The sequence below is a fragment of the Carassius auratus genome, chromosome 13 (assembly GCF_003368295.1).
Source record: "Carassius auratus strain Wakin chromosome 13, ASM336829v1, whole genome shotgun sequence".
NCBI lineage: Eukaryota > Metazoa > Chordata > Actinopteri > Cypriniformes > Cyprinidae > Carassius > Carassius auratus.
This window is the reverse complement of record NC_039255.1, coordinates 14,400,301-14,426,827: the sequence shown is the minus strand read 5'-3', so window position 1 is coordinate 14,426,827 and position 26,527 is coordinate 14,400,301. Positions and strand designations below refer to the sequence as shown.

The 26,527-nt window shown below is 36.0% G+C and overlaps 2 protein-coding genes across 2 annotated transcripts; one reads left to right on the top strand and one right to left on the bottom strand.

The window, feature by feature from the left end:
- Positions 1-549: 549 nt before the first annotated feature.
- On the bottom strand, positions 550-6,031 carry LOC113112778 (neuromedin-K receptor-like). The gene is made up of 5 exons (XM_026278626.1): positions 5,226-6,031; positions 4,072-4,266; positions 3,626-3,776; positions 1,421-1,617; positions 550-1,194 (listed from the first exon to the last, which is right to left on the bottom strand). Exons 1-5 carry the CDS (start codon positions 5,618-5,620, stop codon positions 1,002-1,004), a joined length of 1,131 nt encoding a protein of 376 aa, XP_026134411.1. The 5' UTR covers positions 5,621-6,031; the 3' UTR covers positions 550-1,001.
- A 1,225-nt stretch (positions 6,032-7,256) lies between these two features.
- LOC113112775 (tetraspanin-15-like) lies at positions 7,257-23,594 on the top strand. Its single transcript, XM_026278623.1, has 8 exons — positions 7,257-7,450; positions 12,183-12,368; positions 13,192-13,266; positions 13,776-13,871; positions 17,110-17,223; positions 19,706-19,756; positions 20,116-20,232; positions 22,246-23,594. The coding sequence occupies exons 1-8, from the start codon at positions 7,367-7,369 to the stop codon at positions 22,405-22,407; spliced, it is 885 nt and encodes a 294-aa protein (XP_026134408.1). The 5' UTR covers positions 7,257-7,366; the 3' UTR covers positions 22,408-23,594.
- Positions 23,595-26,527: the final 2,933 nt, after the last annotated feature.

Genomic DNA, 26,527 nt, shown 5'->3' with positions numbered 1-26,527 from the left:
AATATGTCATTGCTTTTGTTTTGTCTCAAGATGCACACCAGTAATGTTTTTTTTTTCTTTTTTCTAAGGCACAGTTACAAAAATTACTTAAGTGTCCTAACTGAACTATGGCTTAATCCTGGCGTAGTCTAAGCCCTGTCTGTGAAACCAGGCCATAATGTCTTCGATCACTATAGATAATTAGGCAACACAGATTTCCCACCTAATTTTGTCACTCTTTTTCCAGTGCTGTCAATTCAACCCAACAGTCATCGTCCTGCTTACACTTAACTGTATATATCTCAAGCAATCCATACTCTTGACCTAGGGTACAGATGCTCTGACCAGTTTAATGCTGATTTTGCAGTTGTTTTAACATTTAGAAATGCCACTTGAAATGTAACCAATATTTACACCATTAAACATCCATTGCTCTATGGTGGTGCATGAATTTAGGGTCAGTAATATTTTTTATATGCATTTATTTAATCAATTAGAAAAAAAAATTAATTACTCCAGTCCTTCAGAAATCACTCTAATATGGATTTGCTGCTCTAGTAACATTGCTTATTATTTTTATGGAAACTGATACATTTTTAAGGATTATTTGATGAATAGAAAGTTCAAAAGATTAGGTTGAAATATTTTTTGTAAAATTAGAAATGTCTTTATTGTCATTTTTTATCTAGTTCATGCATTGTTTCTGAATGTATTCATTTCTTATTTTAAAAAGAAAAATCTTTCTGACCCCAACCTTTGAAAAGCAGTGTATACATCATATATAAAATGAACTGATCTATATACATACTAGGACTAGTACTTCAAGTAGCAACACAGAAACAAAAAAGGTTTGGTGCTTATGCCATAGGAGTAGATGAATACTCGTAAAGCCCACTGAATAGAGAACAATAGGAAGGAAAATCTAATTCTGTTGTGAGGTATTATAGTCAAGTATGGCCATGCTTGATTATAAGAATAGCCAACAGCCGTCTTTTTCACCCTCATCACTAAATATTTTAGATTCAGGTCTTGATTAGTTTGGATGTGGTGTCTTCTGGTTCGTTGACATGATTACGGACCACAACGCTGGTGGTCCCAGTGCAATAACTGCGTCTCATGTGGAAGGTTCTCATGTGCTGCAGTTCCATGTTGTCCTCCTCAGAAACCTTGATGAAGGGGCACCACTGGAACGCTTTGCGAAAACCTGAACGGAATCTAAAGAAGGACAGCATATGCTAGACATAAACCTCCTGTGCATTAAGAATGGGATTTCTTGAATAATAAATACTGATTGAAATTAGGGATCGGGATTGGGATTGAAAACTTTAGGGACCACTGTTCTAGGTTAACTGACATTCATGCAAATACTGTACTCAATATCCATGTTAATGTCTTTACATCTAATTTCTTTTCTCCATCTTCAGATGTAGTGTGCATTTACCTTTGGTTTAGGCAGCAGTAAATGATGGGGTTGTACATAGTGGAACTCATGGCCAGCCAGAAGATGGACAAATAGACCTGCTGGATGTAGTGCTGCTTGTATATGTCCCTGTTGAAGCTCCCCAGGATGAAGTAGATGTGGTATGGAAGCCAACATATCGCAAAGGTCGTCACCACCACTATCATCATCTTCACAACCTTTATTTAATTGTAAAAATGGTATGAAACTTTTTTGCCTTCTGCTGACACCTATGAAATATCTCTCTGGAGAGGCTTGCTATTATAAAGGACACAAAAAAGAAAATTGTGAAAGCAATGAAAAAAACAAAAACAATTTCCTGTTCTGCCAGAAAAAAGGTTTTACCATCAATTATTTAAGATTTTATGGAACTTAACTACATTTGGTCATGACAATACACTTTTTCTAAATGTAGCAACCAAGGATATGTACAGTTGGGCCAAAAATATTGGCCCCCTTGGTAAATATGATCAAAGAAGGCTGTGAAAATTCATCTGCATTGTTAATCCGTTTGATTTTTTATTTAAAAAAAATTAACAAAAATGTATCCTTTCATTAGATAATAATAATTTAAAATGGAAGGGAATACCTTTATGAAATGTTTTTCTCAGATACTCATTGGACACAATTATTGGCACCCCTAGAAATTCCTATGAGTAAAATATCTCTGAAGTATGTTCCCGTTCATATTCACAGTTTTGAGCACTCCTGCATGATTATAAACATTAAATTATCCAGCCATGACTACCTGTTTCACAGAAATATAAAGAGGAGGGAAAACAAAGCCCAAATTCCCTTAATTATCCATCACAATGAGAAAAAATATATATTTCTGATGTGCAGCAAAAGATAATTGAGCTTCACAAATTGGTGAAGTGGCTTTAAGAAAAGAGCTAGAGCAGTAAAAATTCCCATTTCCACCATCAGGGCAATGATTAAGAATTTCCAATAAACAGAAAATGTTACGAATCTGCCTGGAAGAGGACATGTGTCTATATCGTCCTAATGCATGGTGAGGAGGTCAGTTTGAGTGCCTAAAGACTCTCCAAGGACCACAGCTGGAGAATTGCAGAAAATAGTTGAATCTCAGGTTCAGAAAACCTTTAAAAAATTGTCAAACAGAACCTACATCACCACATGTTGTTTAGGAGGTTTACAAGAAAAATTATCCTAGCTCATCCAATGAAATCAAAAATGAGCTTCTTAGCAGCAAACACTCAAGATAGGTTTGGTGAACACAGAGATAAAAAGTACACCATGTGTACAATGAAATATACTGCTGTGTTTTTGATGTTGTGGTCCTATATTTCTGCTATAGGTCCTATCAAATACATCATGCATTCTATCAAATACCAACAGATAAAAAAATCAGTAAGTCACTGACTCTTATAATGGGCCATGTTAGGATCTTCCAACTGTACAATAACCCAAACACAAACCTCAAAAACAACACAGAAATGGGACACTGAGCACAAAACCAAGCTTCTGCTATAGCCATTCCAGTCCTCTGACCTGAACCCGATAGAAAATGAGAGGAGTGAACTGAAGAGGAGAAGCACCAACATGGAGCTGGGAATCTAAAGGGTCTGGAGTAATTCTGGATGAAGGAATGATCTCTGATCTCTTGTCAGGTGTTCTCTAATCTCATCAGGCATTATAGGAGAAAATGTAGAGCTGTTAAACTGGCAAATGGAGGTTTCAAAAAGTATTTAATAAAAGGGTGCCATTAATTGTGGCCAATGTGTATTAGAGAAAAACATTTATTTCATAATGATATTTCCCCCAATTTAAAATTCTTATTATCCAAAGAAAGGTAACATTTTTGTGAATTTTTAAAATAAAAGATCAAAAGGATTAACAATGCAGATCAATTTTCACAGCCTTCTTTGATCATATTTTCCAAGGGGGACAATATTTTTTGCCACGACTGTATCTATTTAGAGTCGAAACATGAAAACTGCCTTCATCTGAATATGCATGTAGGTGCATGGCCACGACAGTATAGAGTCAAAACATGAAAACGGCCTTCATCTGAATATGCATGTAGGTGCATGGCCACGACAGTATAGAGTCAAAACATGAAAACGGCCTTCATCTGAATGTGCATGTAGGTGCATGGCTTTGTTTAATTGACTGGAGAAACTGGAATAAAAAAAAATGATATTAGTAAATACTAGCATCACTGACCTTGCGTTTCGCCTGCATCTGGTTCTGGTAGTGGTTTGATCCTTCTCCAGGGATCTCGCTGCCCCACAGCCTCCTTCCCACTAGGCTGTAGGTCACCAACATCACCAGCAGAGGGAGCAAGTAGATCAGGACAATCACAGCAATCTGATACCTAGTGAGATTAAGCATCAATTCATCAAATCTACATAAATTAACATTTAGGTAAAAATCTACTACTCTCATAATACTAATAATTATTTTATAATAACTTTGATGGGGATTAAAATCGTTGATAAGTGCAAAATTACTCTCAATGTTTCACCTCATATTTTTTCTAACATGTTCTCTCAAACATAGTTATTACTGCTTATTCAAGTGAATTTATTAACAATTTACCTGTCAGCAAAAATTGAGAAAATACTTTGAATCATACAGAAAAGGATACATTTGTCGTCTCTTTTTCTTACGAGAGCTGATGTTTTCCTCCATAATCGTCAGGCCATTCCACCATACAAACAGTCCGAGGGAAGTAGAACTTTGTGCTGGCGTAATAACACTGAGGAAAGGCCAGTGAAAGAGCCACAGTCCAGATGACCCCGATCACAACTTTAGTAGTAGTGGAGGAGAGCCTGGGCTTCAGAGGGTGGATTATAGCCATATATCTGGGGATTTCAGCCAACAGAGTCAAAATGACAATGAACTTATACCTTTAAATCGTAGGCTACCATAAATATGATATATAGCCTACTATGAATAAAAAAAATTGAAAAGGTTGCCAATACAAGTTTGTTGACTCTCCTTTCTATTGCCATTCAGTGCATCACAGCGCTTTTTGGACGGAATTTACTACTGCATGCATAATGTCACTAAATCAGACTCTTATATCATCAGAACACAAAATGTGGAAAGCGATACAGACTCCGCGTGAAGTGTCCCCTAGACATTTTGTGCACGAGTTACCAGGTCAACTGGAATTGATTTGCGCGCAGTAAATGGATTTGCATTTGCATATTTGACATGTTCGTGGACGTCGCGCGCGCAAACTACATGCGCACATGTTCTCATTTAAACTGAAGTTTCCTAATCATTTCACCAATTTGCATTAACTTGCATGAGTAAATAAACGATTTTCAAAACACTTTTAAGATAACCATGACAATTGCTACAGACACTTACTATGACAAATTAGTTATTTATCATAAAAGGGGGCCAGAATTAATAGGCTTTTCAGATTTATTTTAATAGTAAAATATAGCCTACTTTTGACCGTCTGTGGTAGATGGAGCACATATAGAAGCTTATATGTCAGCCAGATGATGTATTTAGAGTTCTTTAGAGTTCTTAATACATGACCAGCAAAAATAATTAAAAAAAAAAACAAAACAAAAAAAACAGCTGCCATAGGAAGGGTAACAGATCATGTATGCTTTGGGGAATTTACAAGCTGTAACTGTTTTATGACATGGTTATGTCATGTATGATGATTAATTATCTTAATCTGTGGGAACATGTTATGGTAAAGTTAAAAAGAACTAAAAAGATTATTAATTACAATGTATACATTTTAGTGTAGTAAAATAAAGGCAGTGATTTTCAATTAAGTGCTTTGTTGTCCGCTTACCTGTCAACAGCAATAGCCGCCATTGAATAAATACTTGAGAACATTGCTGTTATTGGGAAGAAGTTTTGAAATTTACAGTATCCCAAACCAAAATACCAGTCATTGTGCAAAGCGTACACGAAATTAAAGACGGTGTTAAAAGATGCCATAGATGCATCAGAAAAGGCGAGGTTTACAATGAAGTAGTTGGTCACTGTCCTCATGCGTTTATGTGCCAGAATGATCCAAATAACAGTGACATTGCCAATGAAGGACACAATTACGATCAACGAGTATGCAATCGCCCATAGTGCCACCTGCCAGTCCGGCTGCTCAAATAGATTGGTAGAGGTTTCGTTTCCATCTTCCTCGTCGTAGAGAAGAGACGTTGAAAGGGGGTCCAACGTGGTATCCATCGTAGTTGTCCGTTGTCAAAGGTGATAAATCAATCTGTTGCTATGCTTATTCCAGTGAGTGACTCACTCTGATGTCGCTACGACATGATAAACCAGTGTATTTAAGACATTTGCAGCAGTTAGTTTTCCAAACTGTGAGTGGTCAGTGCGCCTTGTGTCCAAACTGCCTGCTGAAGAGCGTTATTGCGCCTGCAGAGATGATGGGCATCTGAAAAACTGAAGGAATGTGTGCCAAGTGTTGGAGGTTCGTCGCGTCTAATGCAGTGACGTTGGATGAAACACACTTTTGCCAGCGCGCATTGTGACGCACAGCATCCTGCTTTCCTTCTACTTAAAGCTGGCGATAAGGAAAATATTGAATTGGCATGCAATTGACGCGTTAACAGCTTGCTGTCATTAATAATTGCCAACCCCCTGTAGCGTACACTAATGGAAATATGTTACAATTTAGAGCATGTGTGAGGTCTGCATGTATGAGACACCTCTCATTTCTCCAGTGCTGTGAGGTGATATTCGTTCATTTTGTCAGAGCAGTGAGACAGGTGTCTGGGCAGCAGGTGGAGGAAGTGGAGAGTGATATACAGTATAGGCTATTTGAACACTTCGAGCACCAGGCTATTCCTGGTTGATGTCCAGCAGAACTAGCGCAAAATTTCATCTCAACACTTTTGATGAATTGCTAGCTATTTTTTATTTTGTGTCTCTGGAAATTTGTGATCTGTGACTTTTATTGTGTGTTTATTTTTTTTTATTTTTTTTATTAGGGATATGTGGACAAATCAATGCTTTTGGGTTTGTGGAGCGAAAGTAAAAGTTTTTATTTTGAAGTAAAGAGATCAAATCGGGTAAGATGACAGAGAACTGCACATGACCCCAAGTTGCATGTTGCTACTAGTGTTTTTATTTTAAAATTAAATATTTGTTGTAATTATTGGGGGTTTATGTACTATTTATTTCCATTTGTTGGACATTTTTCATTAAACCATAGGTTAATTAAGTAAAATCATAACATTTTGCATTCACAGTGTTGCCATTATGACATATCTTCGCTCTTTTAATAGACTATTATGTAAATTAGCCTACTTTTCAGATGAATCTTCTTTTCATTGGATTCTGCTCGGTTATTCAGTTATTCAACTAAATTATAAAAATAAAACATTAAATCGAACAGTTGATTTAGTAACATGAATGACAGATAAAATATTGAAATTATTAATTATTAATTGAAATATTAATAATTATATAATTAATATTATATCAAAAGCTATTATTACCTTCTTTAAACAAATTAAATAAATAAATCACTCTCTGTACTTTCTGGAGTGCATGGTGCAAATACTGTAGAGTCAGACTTTTATTGGTTTTAATAGTTTACATTGCTACAACAACTAGCCCTAGCAATCCCTTAAAGACACTGGCTGATGTATCCTCATCCCTTTATATACCATTAATATCTAACACAAATATATAACATTTTCGTGTTAACTGTAATGTTAAATCAAAAAGTAATAATGTCCTTCAAAAATCTGATCTCTAAAACCATAAACTCTCCTGAAATATAAATAGTAAACAGGGGATGTGAATCCAGCTCTCTCATTGGACAAACCACCCATCAATCAACTCTTTGTGCTTCATTCTGTGTGATAATGAGGCGCGCGCTGCGTTCACTCAGGTAGACGAGACAAACAAACCAGGAAGTGTTTACGCGAACATATTTCGTATCATCGTATCGTATATGTTTTTAACATGTCCAGTGAAGTCCGATATTGCGATAAGTGCTCGTACCTCTTTCTCAAGTTCTGCTTAATCGTATATGCAACAATTTTCTGGGTGAGTTTGATTGTTTTTGTTATATGTTATAAACCGGTGTTGTAGTCTGTAATGTTAAGTCAGCAACTGTACACAAGTGCGGTGTAAAGAGTCTGAAGAAACAGAGAAAGCAAATAATAAAGTTGAATTTCAAAATTCTACTAGCAGTAAAAATTGAGTTTATGTTTATATATTTGTGTATGTTAATATATTTTAATATGTTATAATATCACCCATTATTACCCGTTGAAGTGCTCTTGACCCCACCCTCCTCCTCCTCGAGTTATTATTCTGTACTGTGCCATTATGGGTTTGTTACTCACTGAATTATCGATCTTCTTAGTAGAGTAACTTGCTGTTGAACATAATAGATGTTGTTATTATGTTGCATAACAACATCTGATTATGCAATTGTTTATCCATCGATTTATTAATAAATATCAGACGTCGCTGAAGAAAATATTAAGTGAAAATTGTAAATTATAGGTAGGCTATATAATACTTAAAACAGCAACAACTTTCTTGTTAAATGTATGTGTTCATTTGTACCAAAACAATAAATAAATAAATAGCATTGACTTTAAAGAAGCAGATAGAAACTGAAACTGACTCTTTTAGTGGTTTGTGTGTTATTTTGCTTCTTTTATTGAGTGCATGATTATCAGATGACCAAAATACAGAATGTTGTCATACTGTGCAAAATTTTTAAACCGACACTCAAAGTTAATTTGCACATTATCATTATTACTTCGCTCAAGATGAGCAACATGCATTGTTTAATGTGTGTTAAAAAATTTCCTCCATCTTCATGAACAGATTCTTTCTTCTTTGTCTTAAGCAGGAAGTTTGTTTGCTATTTATAAGACCTGCATTTATAAGGTCAAGCTTGTTTTGAACTCAGGATTACAATACATTCATGAGGCAAGTATAGTTTGATTGGCCCTGAAACGAAATTAGGATAAAAGTATGCTTTATACATTAAGATTATAATATCAAACTCATGGTGCTACACTCATGGTACCAACTATCACTGTAGCAGTGTCCTTTCCAGAGTCACCAATATGTTCACTTTATGTGCTAATATTTACTTTTAAAGTATTAGTATTATGTACCATTTATGGATAAAGATGGACCTTTTAGTTTTTGTAAAAGTTAAATATAGTGTTGAAGAAAATATATAATATAGTATTGAAGAAAATATATAATATTATAGATGCAAAACTCTCTCTCTCTCCCACTCTCGCTACATTATTTCCATGCATGTATTTCTCTATTTTTAGTCTTCAAGTAACCTAATACTTTTGTTTACTGTTGTCAGACTGTGACTTACCAAAAATAAACCAGAGAGCAATTTGGGTTTATTTAAGTCCTGTTATTTGCCGTTTTAAATTCTTTTGACAGTTCAAACTCAGATCTGATTAAAATTCTAAACGGAAATCCTGATTATACTTCAATGCAATGTTTATTCATTTTAATGTTCTGTCCTCAGTTGTTTCTATTCTCCTCATTTGATGTTATTCACCAGACTATTTGTCCTTTTTTTTTATTTATTATTTTACATCATCATTGCATAAACTCTCATAATAATCTTTTAAATACATTTCACAATTGTGCCATTAATGTATTATTCATACTGTTTAAATATGCAAATAACATTATTGACATTTGAAAAAGATTATTGTGAGTAAAGGGCAGGTGTTCATTTTGCTGCACCATTGTGCTTCTCTCACTGTGTACTGTCAAGAGCAGGTCTGCACATGTTCTGCCCATCACACTGACAGCATAAATGATGGGCCCCTTAGGACCCCATTTCAGACCATTATGCCACCAGCCGAGGCTCTTGGTGGCCCACTGGCACCAGTATTACAGTGCTGGCTGACCCAGCGCACACTTTATGCTGCTTTCATCACAGGGTTCACAAGAGACCTGGTGCACGTGCCTTACACAGGGCTGCAAGGGTGAATTATTATGTGTGGATTATGCAAGTGGATTTTTTCTGCTCACAAAGGCAAGGGAGTACATCTGTCTGTTCTTACCATCTCTGTTGATTAATGTGCACTCATGTTGATTGGTCAAAGGCATTCTGAAGTGCACCGTCTGCTTACACCTTGCTTGACTTGTGATAACTTTATAGATTGGCTTAATTGCAGTTTTGGATGTTTGGAAATAGTTTTGATTTATTTATATTTGCAGATGTACGTGCTAGAGGTTTTGTAGATGATGTTCTTTGTTTTCCTCTACTTTTAAAGGGGGGTGAAATGCTCGTTTTCACTCAATATCCTGTTAATCTTGAGTACCTATAGAGTAGTACTGCATCCTTCATAACTCCAAAAAGTCTTTAGTTTTATTATATTCATAAGAGAAAGATAGTCTGTACCGATTTTTCCCGGAAAAACACGACCGACTGGAGGCGTGACGTGTGGGCGGAGCTAAAGAATCACGAGCGCGAGTATGCTTTTGCGTTGAGAGCGTTTGGAAGCTGTGACATTACCTTGAGGAAAAAACCATCATCCAAAACAAACCATGGCTAACAGTCAGATTCAGCTGTTTATTTATGTTTAAGCAATGTGTTTTGACATAAAGGTGCATGAAAATAAATGAATTATAAATTAAAACCACCCAGATGGAGCCAGCCTCAGCCCCAGATAATTTCTGTTGAAATGAGGTGGTGGTGGTCTTGGACTCCATCAGCACTTGTGCCTTCAGTCTTTATAGTCTTCCAAAGCTCATAACTCTGGTTGATACTTTCAGTTTCCAAAGGCCTTTTGGAACCTTAGGCATTTATTTTTTCTGTTTTCCTTTTTTCCAGTCTTTCAATATCCAAAGGAATTAGTTGTTGTCATGTATGTTTTAACTAAAAAATATTAAAACATATAAAATAAAAACATTATGATGTTTGGTTGTCTTCTGAAATGCAGAGAGGACTTTGCTTCATCACAGATGAATCACATGCAGTAATGAACGCGATATTGCGTAGCTTGTGAGCGAACTATGGCTCTGTCTATTAAATGCTGCTCCATTTGAAAGCAGGGGAAGGATATTTACCGCTAATCACAGAACCGGCTTTACTGACGAGACACACATGACAATCACATGCGATTAATCGTGCAGCCCTAATTTTAAAAGTGACTTAAGATATTTATAATATTAAGCAGCAAAAATGTTTTCAACACTGATAATAATAAAAAAATAAAAAAATTAGTGAGCAGCAAATCATCTTATTATAATGATTAGTAATGATGCTGAAAATTCAGCTGTGACATCACAGGAACAAATTTACATTTGAAAATATATTAAAATACTTTACAGATATTGTAAATTGTAATAATATTTCACAATATTATGGGTTTTATTGTTGATCAAATTAATGCAGTTCATAAAAGACTTAATTCAAAAAACAAAACAAAAAATGTATGTGGTAGTGTAAGTTAACATTTAATTATGTTTATAGATTTATGTTGCTTAATAATAATAATAAAAAAATACAGTAACACGTGTTTGTTTATCTTAAACACTACTACCTGTTGTTAACTGATATGAATAGCAACCTTCTTTTTTTAGCCCATTAGTCCACAAACCCTCTGTAAAGTAATGATGATGGTAGATATGGAGGTGGACCTTTAATTTAACCGAACTGCAAAGACCTTCATTAAATCCTGATCACCCACAGATCATTTCATGTTTCTACTTCATTTCAATTTGGACGAGACTAAAAGGGGAATGAATAGGGGAGTCGTTTACTCTAATTAGTCCATTCATTTCTGCCAGTTTAACCTGTTTGCACCCCCTCACATTCATACAGTTTAGCTACTTCGCTCTGAAACTTGACCCGCTGATGTCACAGTTGAGTATTACACGCTTTTGAGTTTACAATATTTACTTTGTTTTTTTATGCACTGACAATAATTTTTTTCATCTGAATGCTTTTGAGTAGGCATCCTATGAAAAGAAAACTGGTACAGTATATACCGATGATGCCACTATTCATTTGAGGAAAAAGATACAAACTTATCCATACAGAATACAGTACATGCTCGTGTGATGTTGAATGAGAAAGGAATGCTTTAGTACAACAAATGTCTTGTAAAGCCCATATGCACACAGACATGTATACACACACACACACACACACACGCAGTGAGTTAATAGACATGGAGTGGTTTTACTGCAATTACCAGAGCAGCATTATAATGGTTATTATTTGATTATGCCATTAAGCCATGTCACTAGAGCTCAGTATTTGTTACGCAAAGTTTCACAAGTGCATTTGCTGTTCTATGTCAGTTTTGCACAACTTAATCTGAATATGCTTCTCCTAGATCTACTTTATACTACTTTTCATTGTGACACAGAGCTGCTTTGGGGTTCACACCACATGCTTTAATTCTTCAATTAGTTAACCACAGCTCCGATCAGTAGACTATAATATTCCTGTTGAATATATCTAAATGGAAATGACACTCGGCGCATCGGGTGCCATTAAGATTCAAGGTTAGAATACATAAACTCGGGAGATTTCACATAACTCTACTTAACTCTTGTTTGAATCATAATACCTTTAAATATAAAAAACATACTGAAGAATATATTCCTAGATTTAGTAAAGTGAGTCTACATATTTTATCTAATCTTTTGTGTTGTTTTTAACCCATGTGCATTTTTAAAGGTACTAATATCAGTAAAATAGTGATCTTCATTCCATCTGTAATTTTGCATGAAACCCAAATGGTCTGATTTTTGTGATTTGTTTTAGCTGATAGGGGGCTTTATTTTGGCCATCGGCATTTATGCGGAGGTGGAGAGGCAACAGTACAAAACGCTGGAAGGAGTATTCCTGGCTCCTGCCATTATCCTCATTTTGCTTGGTGTGATCATGTTCATCGTCTCCTTCATCGGCGTTCTGGCATCTCTCAGAGACAACTTGTGCCTTCTCAAAGTGGTAAGTTTTTATTTTTCCAGTAGACTTTTGCATACAGTAGTGGCCTTCATATTCTGTTCTTTATAATGATGCTTTTCGAAGGAAGCTAACATAAAATAAAATGAACACAAAGAGACAAAGAAAAAAGAAAATCCTGTCATTATTTATTCACCCTTTCATGTTGTTCCAAAGCTTTATGACTATCATTTTTCAAGGGGGCACAAAAAATATTTTGTTTTTGTCCATACATTGAAAGTCAGTGCCTAGTGTTGTTATGTTCCCCACTGACTATCATTATATGGACAAAACAGTTTTTCAGAATATCTTCTTTTGCGTTCCAAAAAAATGATGGAGGTTGAAAGAGAGTTAACAATAGAAAGAGGAAAACATTCTTACTTAAATCACTTGTACTAAAAAAGTAGCGAAAACAAACCACACTCAACTAGTTTATAAAGGGATGAGTCATTTATCAGTTTGCGTAAAGGAATTATTTGAATAACACAATCTGATATGTCAAATATCAGTTCACCTGATGGAGAATTAACATGAACTTTGCAGACTGAAATACTGAAATATTGTCTCATGATGAATAGCATCCTCTAATTTCCAATTTCTCTGTTAATACAACTCCCCAATCACACACTAGCCAGAAAACAAGCTGATGGGAAATGTATTCACTGGTCCATCTGCCTTGTAAAGAGGACACTTGTTGTTGTACACGCATAGACGGTCTCACAGCCAACATAGGGCAGAAATTGAGACGTGTGACTGTTTCAGATGCTTCTGAGCAATGTGCGTGTGTTTCTGTTTCACTTGAGATCCACTGTTTACTGTTTCCTTGCAGTTTCTTTACATGCTGGCTCTGTGTCTCATTTTGGAGCTCGTCAGTGGGATTCTAGCTTTGATCTTTAGGAGACAGGTACAGTCATTTTTATCTCCTTTTTTGTTGCATTTAAAATTTTCTTGACAAATCCCTTTCTTGATAATAAGACAATTTTTTAATGTAAATTTCCAAATGGCAAGAAATGTATACACATACTGTACAGATTTCAGTATTGCAGTATTTTATAGTCATTAGCCATGCGATTTTTGGTATTTTCTTTGTTATTCATTTCATTGGGCTAATGGGATCCAAAGGATTGTTACATGGTTGCTGGGTCATGACCGTTTTCTGATTAGGTGAGGTTGTATTTCAGCGTCTACTGAATTTTGTTTGGCTTTTTGACACTTCAACAATCATTAACAAAATAATTTTGAATCCAGAGCATAAAACCATCACTGTGAACTTAATTTTAATCATATTTTTTAAGAAACGAATTGCCCTAGTCCTCAGATATTACCGTTTTTTTTTTCATGTTTATTTCTAACTGCTTCAAAACAAATGAAAGAAAAATCCTGTTATAACACAGAAATTCCTTTGTCCAATAGACAGAGGACCTTCTCAACAAAAACATCCGTAAAGGCATGGTCAATTACTATGATGACCTGGATTTCAAAAACATCATGGACTATGTTCAGATAAAGGTAAGAGATTTGTCATGGACACATGAAAGGCACAGATTTAATATGCTGGCTTTGAGCTTGACCTGTCAACAAAGTTGCACATTAAGAAACTATGAAAACCCAGACCTCTCTGCATGCATTCACTCTGCATTGCTATTGGTGAACCCATTTTGTTTACAATTTGTTGCATTTCAAAAGAAATTTTCTTTAATCATTGCTGAAAATAAATGAAACTGCGACTCTATGGGCCCTATTTTAACGATCTGAAACGCAAGTGTCAAAGCGCGAAGCGCAAGTAAGTTTGTGGGCGGGTCTCGGCGCTGTTGCTATTTTCCCGGCGGGATAAATGGCTCTTGCGCCCGGCGCAAATCTAAAGTGGGTTGGTCTGAAGTAGCTTCATTATTCATAGGTGTGGTTTGGGCGTAACGTGAAATAAACCAATCAGAGCGTCATCCAACATTCCCTTTAAAAGCAGGTGCGCAAGTTCCATTATGGATTGCTATTATTATGCCGTATTTACCAGGCGCACGCCAGGAGCGGTTCACAGCCGAGGAGACTGATGTTCTTGTAAGAGCAGTGAAAGACAGAGAAGTTGTGTTGTATGGGGATGGGAGAATAATTAGCCTGAATAATTTGTGAGCTAGTTTTATGCCTATTTTTTTCACATCTTCGTGGCACACCACAATGATTTCCGTCATCTCATGTGTTAATATTTTTTTAGTGTAACAATTTATGATTTGCAAAAATAACTGTTGCATCTGTGTAGATTACATGAGCAAAGTGTATGCACGTTGTGCACGCTATACATTATGGCCAAGCATGCGCCCTTAAAATAGCATAATGAACAACGCGCAACGCGCCACTGACTTTAGACTAGGTTTTTTCTGGTCAGTGGCGCAATTGTTTAATGGAACAACAAAATAGCACCAGGGATCGTTTGCGCCGGAACACGCCTCCTTTTCTGCGCTGAACCGCCCAGGGAGCGCAAGTTCATTCACTAGTTTAGCGACGTGCTTCTGTGGAGGGAAAAGTGCGCTTTGCGCGGGTGCAAAATAGGAATGACACATGCGTCGGTGTACAAAGTCAATTGCGCTGGGTGCAAGATAGGGCCCTATGTCTGTTAACTGGGAAACCTATAGGTCCTGTGAAATTCTTTTTTTTTTTTTTAAGAGTTATATTTTTATCAGTAAAAGCATTATCATTTGAATTTAATAATTTATTAAAATGTATTAAATTATGTATTATCAATTAATTAAATACAATAACAATGCCATATGAAATTCTAAATTCTATTTTTTTTGTAAAATAAATATATATATATATATATATATATATATATATATATATATAAATATATATATATATATATATATATATATATATATATATATATATATATTAAACAATCTTTTAAAGATTGTAAGAAAATGAAAATAGAATGGTTCCTTTCAACAAACAATGATTTTATTTATTTTTTTATAAATGGCTGCGAAAAAGTATTTTTTCTTTAGAATTCTGCCATCATTTTTCAGGTTAAACAACACTTTTATTTTTGTAGTTTATAATGAAGACCTTTTAGAGATAATGTATTTGCAGAAGTTTTTATCACATGAAATCTCAGAGTAGCTCTGGAGATGAAGTTCATGTGGATGTCCTTGTATAGTCAGTAGATGCTGAAAAAACCATGATCATCACTGACTTATTATTTTCCAAATTCCATGATTTTCTGCTTTATAAATTCTGTTTTAATAACTGGATAATTCAAGTCTGTGTTTTCCATGAAAAAATCCCTATATTCAGATTACTCAAATGTCCATTTTTATGACCATTAATTAGGTAAGAACAGCTCATCGAGTGCATTCAGAATGAACAGAATGACTCTGTAGCAGTCCACCGGCTGCACAACCTCACCCTGAGCGTCTGCATGTACCGGTTTAATATGAGTGATTACAGCGAGCTGTTACAGCAGTGCTCCATTATTTAGGCAAATATTACAGCAATTTCATTTGATTTACAAAGATCCTTTTTGACTTGACTTTAAAGAAACTAAGTAGAGCTGTGCCTATGAGAACAGTCAGTTTCAAGTAATCATTCCTCACACTGTGATGGTCAGAAACAAAAGTTTAGCACATTCCATTCGGTCCATTGTTAAAATAAAGGGATTATTTTTCTGGTTAAACCACCTTCAGTGCTCGTCACAGCAGTCTTTCATTGTGGTTGAAATTCCTTCCTTACTTTTTTTTTCTGTCAAACAGTCTCCCGATAAGCTCAACATGACACAGTGGGTATTTATTTCTGCTTCACAGGATAATTATAATGAATAAGATTCCAGATCATAGAGGGAATGTGTGTTCAATCTGAAGGACAATGAAAACATCACGGGGATCAATTCTACATCTGAATATCAATTGACAAGATTTAGAGAGAGAAAGACACTTGACAGTCATTTTGCACCCCCTCAATACATCACAAATTTTGGCTAAAATAAGCAGTGAAAAGTAATTCTGTTATTCTATTCACCTTAAGTCATTGCAGACGTAGTTTCTACATTGTTCACACAAGTATTCAGTCTGTATCAGGAAACATATACTTTCCAAGTGAGCAAGTTTCTCTCTGGCTGCTGTGTCCAGCGGCTTCATCCCCAGTGGTTTAGGTCATTCCTCATTTATTTGCTTTGTGACTGACATGCCATGCTGCATTAGATTCTGTCTGCCTTCTGCAGTAGGACATCATCAAACAATTATGCCCCCTTGTTTTCCTTAAACTGATTGTCATATATCTAATATTGATGTACAATAATTATGTTTCTTATAAGAGAATCGAGTTATTACCTCTAATGTTATTCAATGCCATTTAAATGAGCTGAGGGGCTGGAATATGAATTGTGCCATTCATTGAGAGAAGACGGTTTATATTATTTATTCATGCTTGTCTTCTGAAAGTTTTGCCTCAAGAAATGAATACAGAGCAGGTCAGATTACTCTTTTCACCACTTATGTTTAATGTCTTGTCAACCAGGTGCAATTTAGCTGCTGATGACACCTTCTATCCAACCATTTGCACATTACCCAAATGTTATTTTTACAAATGCGATGTACAAATATTCCTCTAGTAGTTACATCACTGTCGAACCACTATGTGCTACCATCTTTTGCGGTGCCAGATGAGAAAACTACCAGCTTTATCAAGTAATAGTGGCATTCATCTAAGAAATGTTTTTTTAAAGTGATTGTTAATGCTTTGATTCTTGTTTCTCCAGTTCAAATGTTGTGGGGGAACAGACTTCTCAGACTGGAAGGTGAACATGTATCACAACTGCACTGCTCCTGGTCCGCTGGCGTGTGCAGTGCCTTACACCTGTTGTATAAGCAAGGTTTGTCTATGAATATTTTTTAATTTGTCTTGCTATGTGAACACACACACCACTCATTATCTTATGTTTGCAAAAATAGTCACATTTATATGACTCCAGTTTGTCATAAAGCACAAGCACAATACCATTCAAAAGATTGGAACCAACAAGGGGTTTTTGTTCATTTGTTTGTTGTTGTTTTTTTAAAGAAATGAATAACTGTATTCAGTAAGGACACATTAAATTAAACAAATATTGCTCTACAGGATGTCTGTAAACTTAGTTGTTGCTGTCAGCAGTCAATGGGAGCAAATACTTCTACATTTTGATCAGCCCTGGTTCACTTGAAAGGAAACAATAGCATTTATTGCTTTTGTGATTGAGTTTTTTGTGAGGTTACTGTTTGCTCTCATGAAAGGAGATTTCATCATTCCTTTGTTAGTTTGGTTTTGTCCCATTTTAGCTCTCCTCGTGTCTGCTTTCATTTTCACAGTTAACTGACACATTCTGATTTTTACAGGTGGAAAAACAATGACACTACTACATCCAGTGAATTGGAAAATAACTTTGCCCACACATCATATTTTTGAAATTATGCATACAATGTTTTCTGCGCAGGATTTCCAGTTTTCATAATACCCAGTTGCTTTGCTTTATTTTTGTTCATTTATGGAAACGTTGAGCCAGAGATGAAGCCCAGCTTGAAATGACATTTTCTTGAATATTAAAAGAGAATTTTTTTGGGGAATTGCATAGGACAGTTAACAAATGTGTCCTCTTAAGTGCAATGCTAAAGCAGGTCTTGCAGTCAAAAAGGGCATTCATTTTTCATTAGTTTTGGAAAAAGCACACAGAGCCTGTTTGCTAACATCCAGCTGTGTGCAGATTACCTGTGGACAAACATTACCTCATCACTGCTTCAGTCTAAGACAAAGCAATGCTGATTTCTATATATATGAAGATTACATCAGAAATCCAATATCAGAATCTTATCTAAGGACATTGCATTAATGCCAGATTACAAGATATAAAACGTTACCTCACTTAACCTGGCTCAGTATAGGAAGTAATAAATTGTAGAATATTTTGGCAAAGTTCTTGATTTAACAGCCCTTTTGACTGAATTTCTTCAAGGTGCCGAAGTTACAACAATGTGTGCTTATCGCATTAGATACACTTGTTGCAAATGAAACTAGATGTTGATAACTTATCTGCCTTTTTTGTTTGTGAACGTCATATAAACTTAGAAAATCACATTGTTTAAAAGAATATTTAGCCTAATGTAACCCAGATTTGTACATTCCCTTGAGCTAATTTTGTTTAATTTGTCAAATGAAAGTAATTTGAACAGTTTGTCTTGTTGGATATTGAGATATTCATCCCAAAATTAAAACTGCCCTCATTAGCTCATCCCCATATAGTTCCAAACCCATAAGACTTTGGTCATCTTTGAATCACAATTGATAATAGTTTTAATGAAATCTGATTTCTGTTAATCATGAAAGTTCATGCAACCGAAAACTTGATGCATCAAAAAGTCTATAAAGAGATCAGGAAATTAACTCCTGAATCAAGCAGCTCAAGCCAAATCTTCTGAAGAGACACCATCACTTTATATGATGCACTGATTTAATTAAAGCTTCTATTCAATTACAAACATTGATCAACGCACATACATATTGACTGAAGTTTCCTGAACTTACAATAGAGGGATCTAAATAATTTCATTTCTTCAACTGGTTTTCAAAGATGAACCAAAGTCTTATAGATTTGGAACGACATTAAAGCTGCAGTAGGTAACTTTTGTAAAAATGTATTTTTTACATATTTGTTAAACCTGTCATTATGTCCTGACAGTAGAATATGAGACCGATAATCTGCTCCTCCCAGTGGTCCTATTGCCATTTGCAGAAATCCATCGCTCCCGTTAAGAAACAACCAATCAGAGCTGCGGTCCGAAACTTTGTTTGTGTTCAAAATGTAGAAAAATGTATATAATAAGCGAGTACACCATGAATCCATTTTCCAAACCGTGTTTTTAGCTTGTCCTGAATCACTAGGGTGCACCTATAATAAGTGTTTATATTCAGACTATTTTAGATTGCTTCGGGGGTACCGCGGCGGAGTAACCCAGTACCTTTCTGATTCTTCATAGACATAAACAGAGAGAAGTAGTTCCGGCTACAATGTTCTTTCGCAAGACGCAAGCAGTTCTGTTTATTAACCGGTAGAGCATCAAAAGTTACCTACCGCAGCTTTAAGATGAAGTGAAAAGCCTAGTAGTCTTAGCACTGCATTAGATGAAGACTAAAACCTCTGTAACTTATGACAAAACGAGGATCAAAACTTATAATGGAAACCTGTTATGTAGCTAGTTGTTTGCCAAATCTGTACTTTAACACAATCTCACAGCTGATGAGACAGATACTAGACAAATGTTAACTATTATATGCATTTAACCTGTATGGAAATATTAAGACAATCATTTCCTTGTGTATTACAGCCTTCTGAAGTTGTTAATACAATGTGTGGATACAAGGCCCTGCAGAGAGAGGTATGTGCACTGATCACCTCTCTTTCTGACTATGTTTTGTTACTTTAGATCCACTTTCATGAAGATTTTTTTTTAAGTAGCTTATAAGTGCATTCTGATATTTGAAAAGTGTTCTGTGTCCTGCGTCGATCCTCCTGGTATAAATACGGTCATTTGAAGGGGTCAAAGGTCTGATCATCTGAGAACAGCAATGAGAAGCTCCCTGAGGATATACTGCACCTCAGACGAATGATGAGCTGCCTTATAACAACCTCCAGTTATCTCTCAATGCATCTTCAATGAATGAATTCGTAACACTGATTGTTAATGAGACATGCAGTGATGGCAGCTCATTTCTATTGCTTGAACTTTGCCCGCAGAGGCTGGAAAATATAGATGTGATCTACACCCGTGGTTGCACGAATGCCGTCTTCATTTGGTTCATGGACAACTATAAAATCATGGCTGGACTTCTTCTGGGCATCTTAGTTCCTCAGGTAAGACTCATGCTTCTCAGTTCAGATTGTCTGCATATGTCTTTTTGATTATCAAATGTCATGATGTTTACATAAAACACATATGCTCAATTAAAAATTCTATAAGCTTGCCAAAAACAAAAATGCAAAACACCACTGCACAATCACAGGTGTAGGTTTTTATAATCACGTAGATTTTGAATCCATTTTGTAGTCATTTCAGTAACGCTGCATCTTTGATAACTCACCAATACTCAGAAAGCACATGTACCGTATTTTCCGGACTATAAGTCACACTTTTTTTCATAGTTTGGCTGGTCCTGCGTCTTATAGTCAGGTGCGACTTATTTAACAAAATTAATTTGACATGAACCAAGAGAAAACCTCTCGCGGCTGGAGACGGTAATGTTTTCTCTTGGTTCTAAATAAATGCGACTTATAGTCCAGTGCGACTTATGTTTTTTTCCTCATCATGATGTATTTTTGGACTGATGCGACTTATACTCATGTGCGACTTATAGTCCGAAAAATATGGTACATCAAAAGTAATTAAATTCTTTCTAATAAAGGCTCCAGTACATTGGAGGTTCTGGGAACAGAAATAAGTTTCTGTAAGGTCAGACAGTCCCTATCTTTAGGCAGTTTCACAGGAACTGATGCCAGATGAAACAGGGCTTCATCTGCGATAAGCACAGGTATTATTGAGATAGACATTAATATAACATTTGCCTGCTATGACTTCAACGTTCACATTTGAACGGTTTTCAGTCTGCTGTTTGTTTGCGGTGTGCAAATATGTAAATGCGAGCGGAAAGGAGTGGTGAGACTTTTTTTTTTTTTTGCAATAAAATTCTTGAAATCAAAAGACTTTTATAATTAGTTTCATAGTTTTTCCGTAAATGGGGATTCACAGTTGGGGAAAGTCATTAGTTAGTCTGCCCACACTGTGAACTATCTCAGTTGTTTATAATAAGATTTATATTACTGAATAAATTGTATAGCTGCAGTATGAAGTGTGCCGGTTAAAGGGAAAGTTCACACAAAAATGAAAGTTAAGTCATCATTTACTCACACTTGTGTTGTTCTAATGCCGTATGCCTTTCTTTATTTTTCAGACCACAAAAGGAGAAATGTAAAGAAATGCCCCTCTTGTGCTTGTCTATCAATGGCAGTGAATATCAACAAGCTTTTAAAAAAGATGCAAAATAAATACATTACATTTCAGTTTGTTTTTCACCAAACCCTATTGTGTACCCGCAGGACACATTAAGGATATGACACATGTCACATGGGATCATTCTGTGATACGTTTGCGTCTTTTTTAAAAAGCTTGATGCTGGTTGCTATTCATTGCCATTATATGGACAAGCGCAGACATTTCTTAACATTTCTCAATAGGTTAATTTTATTTATTTTTGGTTGGCCATTGGGCTAGTTTTCTTATATAGAGCTGGCAACCCTGGCCACACCTTATATATAAACCTCAGTAAACTGGTCTGGTTTTGTCCTAAGCATTGAAGTACATGATACAATTATATCAAGAGTAAAAGAGCTGCTTGAGCCTCAGAGGAGGACTGTTGAAGGATATGCATCTGAAATTTTTATCTATTCCATTGTACACAAAACAAATGGAAACTGTTTTAAACCACTGGCAATATGTCCAGGCCAGACCATTTTCCCAAATTCACCCCAAGAGTAAATGCATCAGGAAGTCCCAAAGAACCTCAGGGTGCCATCTATAGACTTGAAGGCAGCTCTGGCAACAGTTAGTGAAAATGTGCATCAGACAACTATTAAAAAACAGGCTGCACAATTGATGCAAAATGGTCATCTGTTGAGGGATATTGAAGGGCAAAATCAAAGTCCAGATCTCAATCAATTTGTAATGCTGCAAGGTGCTTGCAATACATACAATAAACCACTCCAATATCTTCATTTCCCACAGAATACAATTGAATTGTACTAAAGTAAAAGTTATTTTTTTAATATTAATATTTTTAAATATATTGTTTTATTATTTTTTTTTCTTTTTAGTTTTTTGGTGTGATTTTTACCTGGCTTTATATCACCCGTGTGGAAGATGCCATCGAGGAGTATGGACACTATATGGATGGTCTGCTGGACGGCGGACCGGAGGGGAAAAAGCACCAAAGCAAGTGGGCCAAATGTTGCAAATGCATGCCTTTGATTGACTGAGTGCCATCTCCTAAAAAGCCTTAAATTTGATTTAAAAAAGGTATATACAGTTACTATGACATGCTGTGGATGAAATGAACGGTTTGTGGCAATGCAAAACACAACTGTCCTGTACTGTACTTTTGTAACATCAGCCACAGACTCATTAATGCAAGAAAGCTGTTTTTGTACTGTCAATATCGTTTTCACTGTTACTCTCAAGATTCATTATTTCACCGGTCAGTTGAAAATGGGTAGTTTTTTGTCAAAATTGACCAATGCTAGGGCTGACCTTCTGTCTTAGGATCTTTCTACTAAATAAGACCTGAAGCACAACACTAACATTTCCGTCATGTCGACAGAGTCCGAATGCCTTTAGATTTTACAAAGCTTAGTTCTGTTTAACGGGGAACCTGTTTGGAAAATTGTCTCAGGTAATGAAATTCAAGTTTTCTTTTTTTCAGCGTGAACCGTGCTCTTCACATGTGAACTTATACCGTAAATGTCTATGAAAACGGCAGCTACATTGATCATAATATGAGTGCTGTCACTTTTGTTTGTACATCGTATCTAAGATGAGTAACATAATAAATCCTGACTACAAACATTACCACACTTAAAAGCTGTGTAAATCCAATCCTTTAGTTTACCATATTTGCGGTAAAACTTTTTTTTCTTAATTATTTAATTATTACTTCAGATTGAGTCTTTACCTGAAACGGGGCTTATTGTGTATATATTTATATATTTTAAAATGTTTTTCCTTCTTTTTTGCCAAAGGGTGATGGTATTTTTTTTTTGTATAAACATGAAAACAATCCAGGTAAACTGCATATTTGAGCTGTTTTTATAACACGTACATGAGATGTTTGTGTCTTATCATTAAATGACAGGAGAATCATACAATGGCTTATTTTTTAAAGTTTGCCACAGTTTATATAAAATGCACAACATATCGCATTCGTATAATGTTATTATTCACTGAAAGATAATTGCAAACAAAGAAGTTGAAGTGAATAGTAATATTAAGCCTTAACAATTTCTGTTCTTTAATTTTTTTCCATTTTCTTGGTCTATCTTTGGAATTCTCTGCTGTCTTTATGTGATTATTTTGACTTTGTATTGACCTGACTGTTAAAGCTTGAGAATTGCCCTGAACACAGTGAGTGTCCTGCTGAATGAATGAATAAATGATGTTTACAGAGCTGTGTTCTGCTGCTTCAGTGGATGTTCTTATCTGTTCTCTGTCACGCTGGTTTTTTGTGTTTGCCGGAGAACTGCGGCACTCGGAAACTTTGCACTTTAAACATGGACTGCTATTATCTGGTTTCAAAAATATGTGACCGTCTGTGTTTTATCTACTTGTTTGTTCAATTTCCTTCATATCTTTTAAAAAGTGTGGCTTTGGGCAAAGATTAATAACTAGTTACACATATTCTGATGAAGTATGTTTGAGTTTCTCTGTAATTTCTCCCCATTTTGATAAATAGGCTATAGAAAATCAAGTTGAGCTCTTTACTGGTTTTACCATAAGTCTTTTTTAAAGGGGGGGTGAAATGCTATTTCATGCATACTGAGTTTTTTACACTGTTAAAGAGTTGGATTCCCATGCTAAACATGGACAAAGTTTCAAAAATTAAGTTGTACGTTTGAAGGAGTATTTTTGTTCCAAAAAAACCTCTTCCGGTTTGTCACAAGTTTCGGAAAGTTTTTTTCGAGTATGGCTCTGTGTGACGTTAGATGGAGCGGAATTTCCTTATATGGGTCCTAAGTGCGCGCTCTTCTGCCGGAAGAGCGCAAGCTCCCGTATAGCAGAATACTGAGAGGCTGAGCACAGCCTGATCAGAGCGAGAGCGTCGCGAAAAGTCACAAAAGAAGTGTGTTTTTGGTTGCCAGGGCAAGACAACCCTGCACAGATTACCAAAAGAGGAACAGCATCAAAGGACCAGTGGATGGAGTTTATTTTTACAGAGCATCAACGGAGTTGTGCAAGTGTTTTTGTTTGTTCCCTGCATTTCGGATTGCACATCGTTTATTTCTTAAGGATAATGCAGTCCCAACGGAAAAGGGTCACGATTGTGTGTTGGAACCGCATGCGGTGAGTAAAACTGCTTCAAATATCTCTGTGTTGTTAACTTAGCTATCAGCGTGTAAGCACATCAAGTAAACAACATGCGATGTTGTCATCAAACTGCACTTTCCACATGTACATCTTAAAAGAAAAAAAAAAAGAGGACATAAAGTGGAACTTAGTCATTTTCCAAAACCGCTAAGCAAATATATACAGTTTCAGTACATACCACATAGAGACGCCTTTGCTGATGCTGCTCTTGTTAAATTTCAGCCTCTGGATCTGTGTCACAGCTTCCAAACGCTCTCAACTCAAAAGCTTACTGGCGCTCGTGATTCTTTAGCTCCGCCCACACGTCACGCCTCTAGGCGCTCGTGTTTTTCCGGGAAAAATCGGTACAGACTATCTGTCTCTTATAAATATAATAAAAATAAAGACATTTTGGAGTTATGAAGGATGCAGTACTACTCTATAGGTACTCAAGATTAACAGGATATTGTGTGAAAACGAGCATTTCACCCCCCCTTTAAATAAATGTTGCTGAATGTCAAAGTAGGAAGAAATCAAATCGGTTTTTGTAGTCATCTCAACATTACACCTTATAAAATGTGCATGCAATCATCTGATCATTATGAGGAGGAATGTTAAAATTGGTCACACTTGCATACGTTTCATCAAAAAGAAAAGTGCCTTTTGATAAGCTGCTTCTGTGGCATGTGAATGAAACTTCTGTGGAGTAAAAAGATGCTTCTAAGGTAGTGGAAAACTCTTGACCACAGCCTGGGCCTCAAACGTTCATATTTCTTTTATAGTGAGGGGGAAAGAATAAAAATATATACAGTATTGTTCAAAATAATAGCAGTACAATGTGACTAACCAGAATAATCAAGGTTTTTTGTATATTTTTTTATTGCTACGTGGCAAACAAGTTACCAGTAGGTTCAGTAGATTCTCAGAAAACAAATGAGACCCAGCATTCATGATATGCACGCTCTTAAGGCTGTGCAATTGGGCAATTAGTTGAATTAGTTGAAAGGGGTGTGTTCAAAAAAATAGCAGTGTGGCATTCAATCACTGAGGTCATCAATTTTGTGAAGAAACAGGTGTGAATCAGGTGGCCCCTATTTAAGGATGAAGCCAACACTTGTTGAACATGCATTTGAAAGCTGAGGAAAATGGGTCGTTCAAGACATTGTTCAGAAGAACAGCGGACTTTGATTAAAAAGTTGATTAGAGAGGGGAAAACCTATAAAGAGGTGCAAAAAATGATAGGCTGTTCAGCTAAAATGATCTCCAATGCCTTAAAATGGAGAGCAAAACCAGAGAGACGTGGAAGAAAACGGAAGACAACCATCAAAATGGATAGAAGAATAACCAGAATGGCAAAGGCTCAGCCAATGATCACCTCCAGGATGATCAAAGACAGTCTGGAGTTACCTGTAAGTACTGTGACAGTTAGAAGACGTCTGTGTGAAGCTAATCTATTTTCAAGAATCCCCCGCAAAGTCCCTCTGTTAAAAAAAAGGCATGTGCAGAAGAGGTTACAATTTGCCAAAGAACACATCAACTGGCCTAAAGAGAAATGGAGGAACATTTTGTGGACTGATGAGAGTAAAATTGTTCTTTTTGGGTCCAAGGGCCACAGGCAGTTTGTGAGACGACCCCCAAACTCTGAATTCAAGCCACAGTACACAGTGAAGACAGTGAAGCATGGAGGTGCAAGCATCATGATATGGGCATGTTTCTCCTACTATGGTGTTGGGCCTATTTATCGCATACCAGGGATCATGGATCAGTTTGCATATGTTAAAATACTTGAAGAGGTCATGTTGCCCTATGCTGAAGAGGACATGCCCTTGAAATGGTTGTTTCAACAAGACAATGACCCAAAACACACTAGTAAACGGGCAAAGTCTTGGTTCCAAACCAACAAAATTAATGTTATGGAGTGGCCAGCCCAATCTCCAGACCTTAATCCAATTGAGAACTTGTGGGGTGATATCAAAAATGCTGTTTCTGAAGCAAAACCAAGAAATGTGAATGAATTGTGGAATGTTGTTAAAGAATCAT